Raw genomic sequence first — 11,919 nt, 5'->3', positions numbered from 1 at the left:
TCTGGATTCGTAAATTGAAATCCGGATTTATAACTCCGAAACGCATTGTGCATTATTTAGTTTCATATAAAGATAAGTAGAGTTATAGACGGAGACGGAGTTAATATAAGGCAGCGAGGGTGCAAGGTGTATATAGCAAAGTGTTAATGAGCTTAGAGGAGAGCCATTGAGGACAATTGAAGTCAAAGTTGTGAAGGAGGAGTCGGGCAGCTGGCGTGACGTCATCAGTAAACACCCACAAAGTCGGCTTGGATGGCCATTCTGGCGACCATTTCCCCTTAAACTCCTACCACACACTGATGAGTGGCGAGTCACCAATACTAACCAAGTGAGACGGCAGAGGTGTGTGTATATATAGCCACCATAGTCGCTAGTGTCGTGTAAGGAGCAAGAGAGGAGAGGCACCCGCCTCCCACAATGAAGTCCATCACTGTCAAGTGGAACGGCAAGGAGTACGACATCGAGGTGGACGACTCCGTCATGACCGTCAGGGACTTTAAGGATGCCATTGAGAAGCAGACATGTGTCAGACCTCACAGGCAGAAGTTACTCAATCTCAAGTTGAAAGGTGAGTGATGAATGACATCCATTTGTACACAGCAGTTTGTGGCTGCAGGTCCAAGTGTTCAAATACAATCTGGGTGTAAAGTTTCATAATTGAAGAGGGATATGTAATACGCCTTATTGTAAGGGATTATCACTTAAGGTTATGTGCCTCACAAACTGGAACAGCATGGTTTTGTAGATTTGTTCTTGGGGAGCCGAGCGGACGGCATGCTGGACTTGTGATCCTGTGGTCCCGGGTTCGATCCCGGGCGCCAGCGAGAAACAATGGGCAGAGTTTCTTTCACCCTATGCCCCTGTTACCTAACTGTAAAATAGGTACCTGGGTGTTAGTCAGCTGTCGCGGGCTGCTTCCTGGGGGTGGAGGCCTGGTCGAGGACCGGGCCGCGTGGACATTAAAAGCCCCGAAATCATCTCAAGATAACCTCAAGATTGAGTACAGTTGAGTACAGTAATTAAAAAAAAAATAGATAATACACCTATGGACAGGCCCCGGGCCAACCAGGCCTCCCTGGGGATGGAGGGGGGACTCAGACACTCGGGGTGAAGTCGGTGAATGCTGGCAGAGTTCCGATAGGGGTGCAGGTGGTCAAGAAAGAGACACAGAAACTATGGATAGGCATAGACTAAAAAAATTACCTCATTATAACAAACCTCGGGAAAGAAGACAATAATGACAAAGACCTCATGGAGACAATGTTAGAGAAACTGACAGGCAAGGTGGAATACTTAAGAATATCAGATGTCTGGAGGTTGGGTAGGATTGAAGCAAATATGGTAAGAATAACCATTGTAAATTTTGAGCACAGAAGAAAGATACTAAACCATGCCCACAAACTCAAAGATCTCGAGAGATATAACTAAGTACTCAGTATATATATCTCCAGACCTCACTATTGAACAGCAAAAGATGAGAGGGTGCTAAGAGTCAAACTGAAGGAAGTTTAAAACCCAGAACAATACAAAAGTGCAAAGCAAAGGGTCAAGAGAGGACACGTTATCCAGATTGCAGATGGTGGGGGGGAAGAGTTAAAACCCATTACCCAGTCAGGCAGAACTAAAAACAAACAGGTTCAGAACCAGAAATGTACAGAATGGTTATGTGCTAAATACAGGAGCAATCTCTCAGCCCCAGGAATAATGTTAGGAGTTTAAATTGTTTCTACACAAATGCCAGAAGCCTAGTAAATAAATTTGACATTATGTGCATATGCTGAGGCTGAAAATCCCGACATCATTGGCATCAGTGAAACATGGAGCCGAGAGGACATAATAGAAGGGAAATTCTATCTCCCAGAACACCACCCACCATTCAGAAAGGACAGCATAACAAGAACAGGTAGTGTGATACTATATATGAAAGAGGACCTGGATACAACCAACAATGAGGAACTGAACACCATAGGCTCCTCAGAGTCTGTATGGTGCAACATACTAACTCAAGATGGTAGCAAAATGACTGGGAGTATGCTACAGGGCTGACAGCAGCAGCAGCGGCAGAGGAAATTGAGGTTCTGCATAATGTGATCAATGCGGCATCTGAAACCCAAACCCTAATAATGAGGGACTTCAACCACGAGACCATAGATTGGATCAACTAACATCTTGAGCAGAAGGTGAGCAATTCCTCGACCTTGTGTAGAAACTCGGTGAATACAGCTTCCTCATACAGCATGTGGTAGAGCCCACACTTGGTAACATCATACTAGAGCTTGTGCTAACAACAGAAGGGGATATGATTAATCAAATTCTTGTGTGGGAAAAGCTAACTCCCTTCATGCGACCATCATATTATAAGATGGACTACAAATATAAAAACCCACATGAAGGTCAAAGATGACGAATTTCTAGATTACCAGCGAAGTGGCTATCAAGGAATGAGAGAGTAACTGCAAACCATCTCCTGGGCATCTCCTGAGCTGATGGGTGAACACGGCATGGAAGTAGCATGGCAAAATTTCAACAGGGTCATCATGGAACTTGTTAAAAAATGTGCCAAAAAGAAGAAAGACACAAAAGATAACAAGATGGATGACACAGGTTGTAAAACGAGCATTGGTAACCAAGAGGATTCTCTGGAGATCGTATAAATCGACGATGGACATCATTGATTGTGAGATATACAAAAGGCCACTAAACTCGGCCACTTAGAAAATCAGAGCAGCCAAAAGAAACTAGGAAAGAAAACTTGCCCAAAACATAAAGAAAGATTAAGCTATAATGGATGATAAAAGGGCAGGAAACATCAGTGTTCACACTCGAAAGATTGGATGACATCCCATCACCCACACAAATGTGGGAGGGAGAAGTGGGATGTGGGAAGGAGGGGAGAAGAATGAGTTTAGGGATATAGCCATAACATGACAAAATAATTAGAAAGAACATTGACCAACTCAAAGAATCAAAGCCCCAGGTGTGGATGGAATCCAATCCAAAGTCTTAAAGGAACTTGCAGAAGAACTATGCCTAACCCTGAAACAATTTTTCACAAAATCTCTGGAACAAGGGGTAGTTCAGCCTAGATTGGAAATATGCAAATGTTACCCCTATATTCCAAAAAGGCAGAAAACTACTGCCTGATCAGCTTGACATCACACATCTGCAAGCTCATGGAGAGAATTCTCAGGAAGGGACTCATTCACCATCTTTTAGTGAACAACCTTGTACAATCGACACAACATGGATTTGTTAAAAACAGATCTTGCCTTACAAACTTGCTCACATTTTTGGAAACGGTAACCAGCTACTCAGACAAGGGCCTTCTGGGGAATGTATACATGGATTTTGCTGAAGTTTTCGATAAGGTACCACATGAACGACCGGCAAGGAAATTACAGGCCCATGGAATAAATGGTAAAATATTAGAATGGATAAAACAATGGTTGAAGGAAAGAAAACAAAGGGTCGTGCTAAATGGAAATGAATCTTAATGGAGAAATGTAACAAGTGGGGTGCCACAAGGGGTCTGTTTTGGAACCTACCCATTTTATCATATACTTCAATGACATAGATGAGAATATTATAAACCACATCATCAAATTTGCAGACAACAAAGATTTATGGTAAAGTGGGAAATGATAATGATATTGAAGCCTTACAAAAGAGATCTACATAAACTCTACAAATGGTCAGAATACTGGTAAATGCTTTTTATTATTGACAAATGCAAGACCCTGCATGTGGGGCATAACAACCCATGCCATGACTACCACATTAATAGCATTACATTACAGAAGATTGATGAAGAAAAGGATCTTGGAGTTAAAATCCACCACTCATGAAAGGTTGGACAAAAGGTGGGTACAGCAATCAGAAAAGCTAGCCAAATTCTTGTGATAATCAAGCATACATTTGACTATAAGTAAAAGAAGGTAATGGTTCAACTGTATAAATCTCTGATGCGCCCCCCATTTGGATTACTGTATCCAAGCATGGAGACGTCATTTCCAGAATATAGGGCTCTGGAGAAGGTGCAACACCGGGCAACAAATGTCATTCCAGAGCCAAGTCATTTCCCATATCAGGAACACTTTAAGGCCACAGGGCTAACAACACTGTAAACCAGGCATGACTGGGCAGATCTCATTGAAACTTTTAAAATACTGAACAAGTTGGAGGATGTTGACCTGGATATTTTCTTCAAAAGGTCAGATATAATACAAACAAGGAGCAACAGTTGCAAGCTCAACAAGCCACAATGTAGGACTGAGAACAGGAGATGCCTTTTCAACCACAGGGGTTTTAACCCATGGAACAGCCTACCCGCCAAAGCTATAACTGCCAAAATTGTGTTGAGTTTTAAAATATACTGTACCTAGAAAAGATCAGGGCAAATGGGAAGACTTTCAACAAGCCGTCAGCTTCCAGTCCTCGTCGAGGCCACTAGGGTTGGTGGCTCTCGGTAAATAAGGTATATCATAGAAATACCATAGAAACATGAATATACAGTACATACATATTTATACAGTACATATTGTTTATACAGTATGAAATACAGTATACATGTTTGCAGTCCCCGTGGCGTAGTGGTAAGACGCTGGCGTTTCGCAAGCGCTATGTCCTGGGTTCGTATCCTGGCTGGGGAGGCATATACTGGGCACAAATCCTTAACTGTAGCCTCTGTTTAACCCAACAGTTAAATGGGTAACAGGTTGTTAAACGATTTGGTGGGGGTCGTATTCCGTGGAACATAGGATTAAGGACTTGCCCAAAACGCTATGCGTATTAGTGGCTGTACGAGAATGTAAGACCTTTTGTATATACAGTATAAATAAATAAATAAAAAAGAAAGTACAGCCAATGTTTTTGAGGAGTATATTAATTACTGTCTGATTAGTTGCCTTTTAATTTAATACTGTAATTATAAATATGTTTGAATTGGTACTGTTTAAAGAAAGATTACATATCCATAAATCCCAGTAATTATTGTTTTTATACTCTAACCAAAACTATTACTTACCCATTTTTCCTTTTTAATCTAACCTTATCCAGTTTGTATATACATGTTATGTTCAACAGGTTACCAGCCTTACTTGTGACTTTCTTGGATTTAGTTCTCAGTGCTGTTCAAATTCAGAGCATGTCAGCAAAATATTTGGTTGTCTGTAGGTTGCCTTGCTTGCTTCTATTGCAAGTTTTCACTCAGTGGTGCCGTTTATGGATTGTGAGTCATTTGCAGCAGATCCATTTTGCCTCGGCTTTACCTTTTTTTTTTTTGTCTGGTCTAGCTCCTTCCTATCTCTTTAAGATCTTTGCATGCTGTCTTTGTCTTCTGACTTCATGTAGCCAGGTCGGGTTGTTGGCCTTTTTCACCATTGTCCTAACCTCTAGTCCTATCTGAGGCTCCATGGGGGTTCCCTAACCTGATGCTTCGAGGCTCTCTGCTAGTCTTTGCATCCACATTGTGTGCACTTGCCTGTGTGAAGATTGGGCAGAAGTCCTCTTGGTGTCACATTTGCCACTTTCCTTGAGGCAGCAGTGTGAGGTGCTTTGGTGGACTTTCTGCCTCCTCTTTTCTCTTGGGCATCTGTCCTCTTTGTCAGTTTTCTGTTTACTAATATCTGTATCTGTTTTTAAATGTCCTAAATTTTGTTAAGTGCATTTGTGTGATGCCTTTCATCTGTGGCAGCATCTCAATCTTGGTTTCTATAAGCAGTAAACAGACTGAAGAACTATACTCCAAACAATATAGATTGATTTTACTTTTGTGTTTGGGAAACTTTCATGGAAAGTTAAATTAAGAAAAATTAAATTTTTTCTTCAGGGAAGACTCCTGATGATGACACCAAGATGGGAGCCATCAGCCTAAGACCTGGAACAAAGGTAAGTTGACTATTTTACCTTGGCTCACGTTTTTGTTTAAAAAGCTCACAATTTACTGTTTGCCATAAATGTTATGATACGTCATGCGCTTTAAAAAATTATGTGAATATTTTATGTCGATAACTGTAAGGGAATGGAACTATCAGGAGAAAGCGCCAAACCATTATGACTATATAGCACTGGGAAGGGATCAGGATAGGGATTTTGGATGAGACGGGGGGGGGGGAAAGGGAATGGTGCCCAACCACTTGGACAGTCGGGGATTGAACCATCCGGCCTAAGTGGTTGGGCAGTCAATCCTAGAAGAGGATGCAGCCTTATCCTAATGTGTGTGTAGAGTTGCTGTATGAACTGAATGTGTGTAGGGTTGATGTATAAAGGCACTAAATGTGTGTAGGGTTGATGTATAAAGGTACTGAATGTGTGTAGAGTTGATGTATAAAGGTACTGAATGTGTGTAGAGTTGATGTATAAAGGTACTGAATGTGTGTAGAGTTGATGTATAAAGGTACTGAATGTGTGTAGAGTTGATGTATGAAGGCACTAAATGTGTGTAGAGTTGATGTATGAAGGCACTAAATGTGTGTAGAGTTGATGTATGAAGGCACTGGTTGGTTTGAATATACTGCTGGTTGTATGGTGAGGCCAGCAAGTTTGATGTGTCATCACATTACGAGAATGGGCTGAAATATTTACTTACTCAGTGTACAGTAATACATTGGTCAGGTTGAGGTTTCAGTATACAGGCACAGTATACAGGTACAGTATACAGGGGTATTGTGGTCTGAGCCAGTACCTAACGGGACACATTATGCCTATCACAGGTAGTTACGAAGACCTTACTGTGGATGATGAAGTACCTTTACATTTTTCAGATAATGATGATGGGTTCTCTAGAGGCTAGTGTAGAGGAAGCTCAGCGTATTCCAGATGACTTACCCCCAGTCATAAATGATCTGGATATTGAGGAAGAAGAAGTGGCTATTGAAAATCGTTCAGAATATTTACAGAAAGTGAGTTTTAATTATCTTTAAAATAAATGTGTGTTAAGCAGCATTTTTTAAACTTGTATCTTATAATTAAAAAATATAAAATTATGTAATTATTGTATAATTACTAACCAGTGATGTAAATTTCAATATTACTGTTATCGCATAGCTTATATTACAGTACAGTACTGTATAACCTTCCTGCGCATAAGCACTGGTCCCAGAGGTTGAGGGGAACTTGGGAATCATAGAGCACCTAAAAAGTGAGGAAAACTGACCAGAAAATCAGACAAAACAAATCACTGATTGAAATAAGGGAAATTAAAAAAGGAAATCACGGCCATGGCCGGGCAGATTAGGGCACGAGTTGTTCACCCATACAAAACATCATTTGCTTTGATTTCCTCTTTTCATTTCCTTCTTTCAGACAGTTGTTTGTTTTGTCTGACTTTTTGGTTGGCTTTCCTCCGTTTTGGGTAGATTTCTGAGTCGCAAGGTTTTCTCGCCTATTTGAGACAAGCAGGTTCTGGACCCAGCTGTAAGTAGGTTACCGTGGGCCTCCAGAGTCTGGCATGATCCTAGGGTTTAGTGGTACCAACACTATCAAATGTTCTCTGATGGTCATATTGATGGCATAAGACGTTATTTAAAGCTATTACATTCAATATTTTCCCTCTTCTGTCCTGCATATTGTTGTGTTGTGAATTATTTGCATGTTGTCAGTCTAGAAATTGATCTCATTATGTACCACAGGTTGAGAAGCGAGTCAAGGAATATGAAGTTAAAATTTTGAATGATATGCGACCCGGGAAGAAGTTATTGGTGCTGGATATAGACTATACTTTATTTGATCACCGATCGACGGCAGAGACGGGAGCAGAGCTCATGAGGCCGTTTCTTCATGAGTTTCTTACCTCTGCCTACAAAGTAAATATGAGTGAGATTTCTTCTTCATTACTAAAGTTTTAAAATGGTTCATTGCTTTCTTTCCTCACTTCCTTTTTGTTATTTTATTAGTTTAACACAGTACTTAGACAGGAAGGATAAATGACCAAAGTTTGTTGTGGAGACGTCAGCTGGTGTGGCATCAATAACCTCTCTTTATAAGCTGAGAGTTAAGTTAGTTAAGTGGAAAATTACTTTGAAATTCATTGGTATCCAGTGAGTATCTTAAGGTTAGTTCATTTAATTTGATAAATTCTTATATGTTAAATTATCATACCATATAAATTTTGTATTTAAATATACTTCAGTTGTCATATTATCAAGGACTGAATTTGCTGACTGCTGAGCATTGTTTCCAGAATTATGACATCGTAATTTGGTCTGCCACGAGTATGAAATGGATTGAAGAGAAGATGAAACTGCTGGGAGTGTCGACTCATCCAGACTATAAGATTACCTTTTACCTTGACTCACTGGCCATGATCACCATAGAGACCCAGAAGTATGGTGTTATTGAGGTGTGTACAACAAGTTTGCCATACTAGATGCAACGTCTCTCTTTCTGGCCATCTAGCACACTGAAATAAAATATTAACTGTATTTCACAAAAAATGCCAAATATTTTCTACACTGTACTGCAGACAAAATGTTCTTTCAAGAATGTAGATTTTTTACTGTCCATTGTGAGGAAAGTCTTAGCTCAGGTTAGCATGTTTGAATAAATTGTTCATTCAGTTCCCTAACATTCTAATTATTTGTGTACAAAACTATAACATTTAACCAAACATATATCTTGTTCATGCTGTGAAGTAATTAATGGTAATGAATGTCTCATGATGCAGCCCGTCCTCCAAAAATGGGGTGGTTAATGTAAGGAGACAAATAAGTGCAATTGTGTACTATTCATAGCAGTTAGGAATTGTACTTATTTTCACTTAGTATTAAATCGTACTGTCAAATATATTGTGAATATTTGAGTTTACCTGAAAAACTGAATAGAAAACCACAACCTCACCTAACCGTCTTAGATTTTGAAGATAATAATTTTATTGCTTCTTAATTACAATTAGTACTTAACCTATAGCTATATTGATATTACAGTTTTATAAAACTAATAAAACAAAACTAAAATATGTCAATAAATTGTAAAGTAACTCAGGATATTTTAAAATTTTGTATAAAATCTCTATTGTTTAATAAACCTGAAAAAGAAATTCCTGATATTTAAAACTTGTGTATAGCAAATTGAAATTGAAAACTTCATCCTAAAATTCTGAGCATCTTAACAGAAAACGAGGAGAATTAAATGGGGGGAGGGAGTTGGGTAAATGTAACAGCCCCATAAGTGTAATTATGCACAGTTATGACAGTAAGAAAATGTACTTATTACACTTAATATTAAATTGTACTGTCAATTCGGAGGATGGGTTGCATGATGCTGTAGAACAGTTTCATCATAGACTGGTGTAAGGTGAAGTCACTGCTCGTCGGCCACTTGAGCAATTTTATGAGGAGGCCCCACTCAGTCACTTGGTATAACTGAGCCTAAAAGTATACAAGGCCTCTGAGACTCACGCTAACTTATTGGAAGCTAGGACCAGTTATTGGAAGCTAGGACCAGAAGTTGTTTCTTTGAGGTGAGGGGAATCTTGGGGGATCAGAAAACTTACCTAAAACCAAGGAATTTACACCAAACAAGTTAGGCAAAACAAAACAAGCTACTGCTTGAAGAAAAACATGAAATATGAGGTGAACAAAACTAATGATTGTTGCCACCCACTACACTTACTCATCTGGTGTGCACGTCTCTGCCTGGATCTGAGAGCTGCTGCTCCTTTCAGCTGAATGGTTTTGGCTATCCCTGGAACAGTAATTCCACAAGGAGCCATTGCCTAATTGTTTTTTGTTTTTGTCTAGCGAGTCTCGTGATCAATGTTCCACCCACATTGTGTGTACCCTATGTGCCAGGATTATTTTCTCTGATAGCCTCCTTGCATTTGTTCTACTCGACCAGAGATTCCTGCTGCAAAAGGTGAGGTTTCATTCCTTGCTAGTTGACTCCTCGTATGATATTTTGCCTCCAGGTGGTGTGTAAGAATAGCTCTCCACAGTTAGGCCTGTTGTTGGTGAGTTAATGTAATTTGCTGTGTGTTTGCATATAATTAGCTCCTGGTCATGATACCCATGCACTTGCTTTATGCTTGGCCGAATGTGTTCTTAAGTCGCATAACAGATTCTTCCTTATCTGGGTTTTTCTATGTTTTTCCTTCCTGGGCTAATCAAATTGGGATGCAATGTGCCTACATGTTTTCCTTGTCTGGCATGCCTTTCTGTTTGCATAGCAGTCGAGGTAACCAGTACTGGTTGTGTCCATATAAGGTCTATTTACCTCATGATCTTTGTTGGCTGGGAAGGAGTTGGTGTTTCCAACCAACTTGGGGCCAGATTTTGCTGCTTGTAGCTTCACAGGTTGCACCATGGCCTTTTGTGATGTTAACCATAGGCCTGTGCCCTTATGGCAGCAGCTGGTGCCTTATCCTCTTCTGGCAGCTGTGGCCTTATGCCCTTTTTTCTTGATGGGCTGGTCAGAAGGTTGTGACCTTCTTTATGTATCATTGCCTTGCTATCCAAGCATTGCAGTCCTAGGCTGCTAAATTAATTAATGATGAACAATGTCTCGTGATACTGCAGAACAGTTTCATCAGAGACTGGTATAGGGTGAAGTCGCTGCTCGTCGGCCACTTGAGCAATTTTTTGAGGGAATTGCTTTATACTGAGGGTATTATCTGTTCAGACCCCATCCTCTGCAATGTCTATTGTGGCTTTGGTTCAGTTTTCTCTTCAAGCTTGTTGGCTGGTGTTTCATACCGATTTGGTGGAAGTGAATGTGTTGGTAGAGGCACCTATTGGAACTGTTCTTCCTGGGATAGATTGCAACTTCCTGGTTTCATACAATGTTTCTGGGGGTTTGGCTTTGAAGTGGTTAAAGCTCTTTGTGTCTGGTCATACCTATCCCATCTCCCTCCCAGTTTTGTGCTCTAAGGGGGTTATAATGGCTGACCTTATCCCTTCCTCTTGTGTGGTGGGAGAGGGTTAAGAGTTTTGGGGTTCATTTGAGGAGTTCCAAATTTGCCTTGTCTCCCTCTTTGTGACCTTGTAACAGCTAGGTCAGAAGGAGTGCTTCTGCCTTTTTTCGTGGATTTTTTTTTTCTGTGGGGAGCCCCGTCGGCTCCCTGAAGCTATCCGAACTGATATAGTGCTTTATTAGTTTGGGGAGTCACAGGAGTCCTTTGCCTACTGAAGACCACAAGTCAGAAACTGGCCCCCTCAGAGAGGCACAGGGAGCAATGGCTTATGAGTACTTTACATTTAAAAGTACTGTATGTTACCTTGAGGTTACCTTGAGGTGCTTCCGGGGCTTAGCGTCCCCGCGGCCCGGTCGTCGACCAGGCCTCCTGGTTGCTGGACTGATCAACCAGGCTGTTGGACGTGGCTGCTCGCAGCCTGACGTATGAGTCACAGCCTGGTTGATCAGGTATCCTTTGGAGGTGCTTATCCAGTTCTCTCTTGAACACTGTGAGGGGTCGGCCAGTTATGCCCCTTATATGTAGTGTCATACTTGCAATCGACTGGGGAAGGACCCAGAAAGGTAGATGAATCAAAACAGACCACTGTCTGTTACCCTGTACAATCTACGTCCTAAAAGATAAAAATATCTCGCGTAGAAAGAAGACAAACGAGCAACACTAAATGCAATTAGCACTCCCGCTCATTATTGCTACCCCCCCCCCCTCTCCCCATAGGAGGAAGGGGGACCCAGCAGTCCACCACTTCAGTTCTTGAACTGATGTGCTGGCAGTCAGATTATCAACTCTGGCCTCAACGTCCTGTTCTGGATTTTTGCCCTGTGTTGCTGTTCCAGCTGTGTGTGGTTTCCAGGTGTCTTAGTGTACAGGAGCTGCATGCGCCTAAGGTTACCTTCCCTAGGTGTTCCGTAAGTACTACCCTTGTGTGTCAGGGTTATCTTTCCTGGGGTGTTTGGGAATCACTCCATATTGAAGACTTCTTCGCATGATTTCGAGCGGGAAGATCGTGCCTC

At 41.1% G+C, this 11,919-nt stretch overlaps 1 protein-coding gene across 2 annotated transcripts in view; it reads left to right on the top strand.

The window, feature by feature from the left end:
- Nucleotides 1-217: 217 nt before the first annotated feature.
- Ublcp1 (Ubiquitin-like domain-containing C-terminal domain phosphatase 1) overlaps nucleotides 218-11,919 on the top strand; it is a 33,926-nt gene continuing 22,224 nt past the window's right edge. Inside the window, exons 1-5 of one of the 2 annotated variants that reach the window (XM_045763409.2) lie at nucleotides 218-568; nucleotides 5,828-5,886; nucleotides 6,762-6,899; nucleotides 7,629-7,802; nucleotides 8,180-8,338. In XM_045763409.2, the coding sequence (XP_045619365.1) occupies nucleotides 418-568; nucleotides 5,828-5,886; nucleotides 6,762-6,899; nucleotides 7,629-7,802; nucleotides 8,180-8,338 (681 nt within the window). In that variant the 5' untranslated portion in view covers nucleotides 218-417. The remainder of the gene's footprint in view (nucleotides 569-5,827; nucleotides 5,887-6,761; nucleotides 6,900-7,628; nucleotides 7,803-8,179; nucleotides 8,339-11,919) is intronic. The other variant, XM_045763408.2, reaches the window with a different exon arrangement.

This window comes from Procambarus clarkii, chromosome 65 (assembly GCF_040958095.1).
Source record: "Procambarus clarkii isolate CNS0578487 chromosome 65, FALCON_Pclarkii_2.0, whole genome shotgun sequence".
NCBI lineage: Eukaryota > Metazoa > Arthropoda > Malacostraca > Decapoda > Cambaridae > Procambarus > Procambarus clarkii.
Note: the sequence above shows the minus strand (reverse complement) of the source record. Positions and strands in the feature narration are given on the sequence as shown.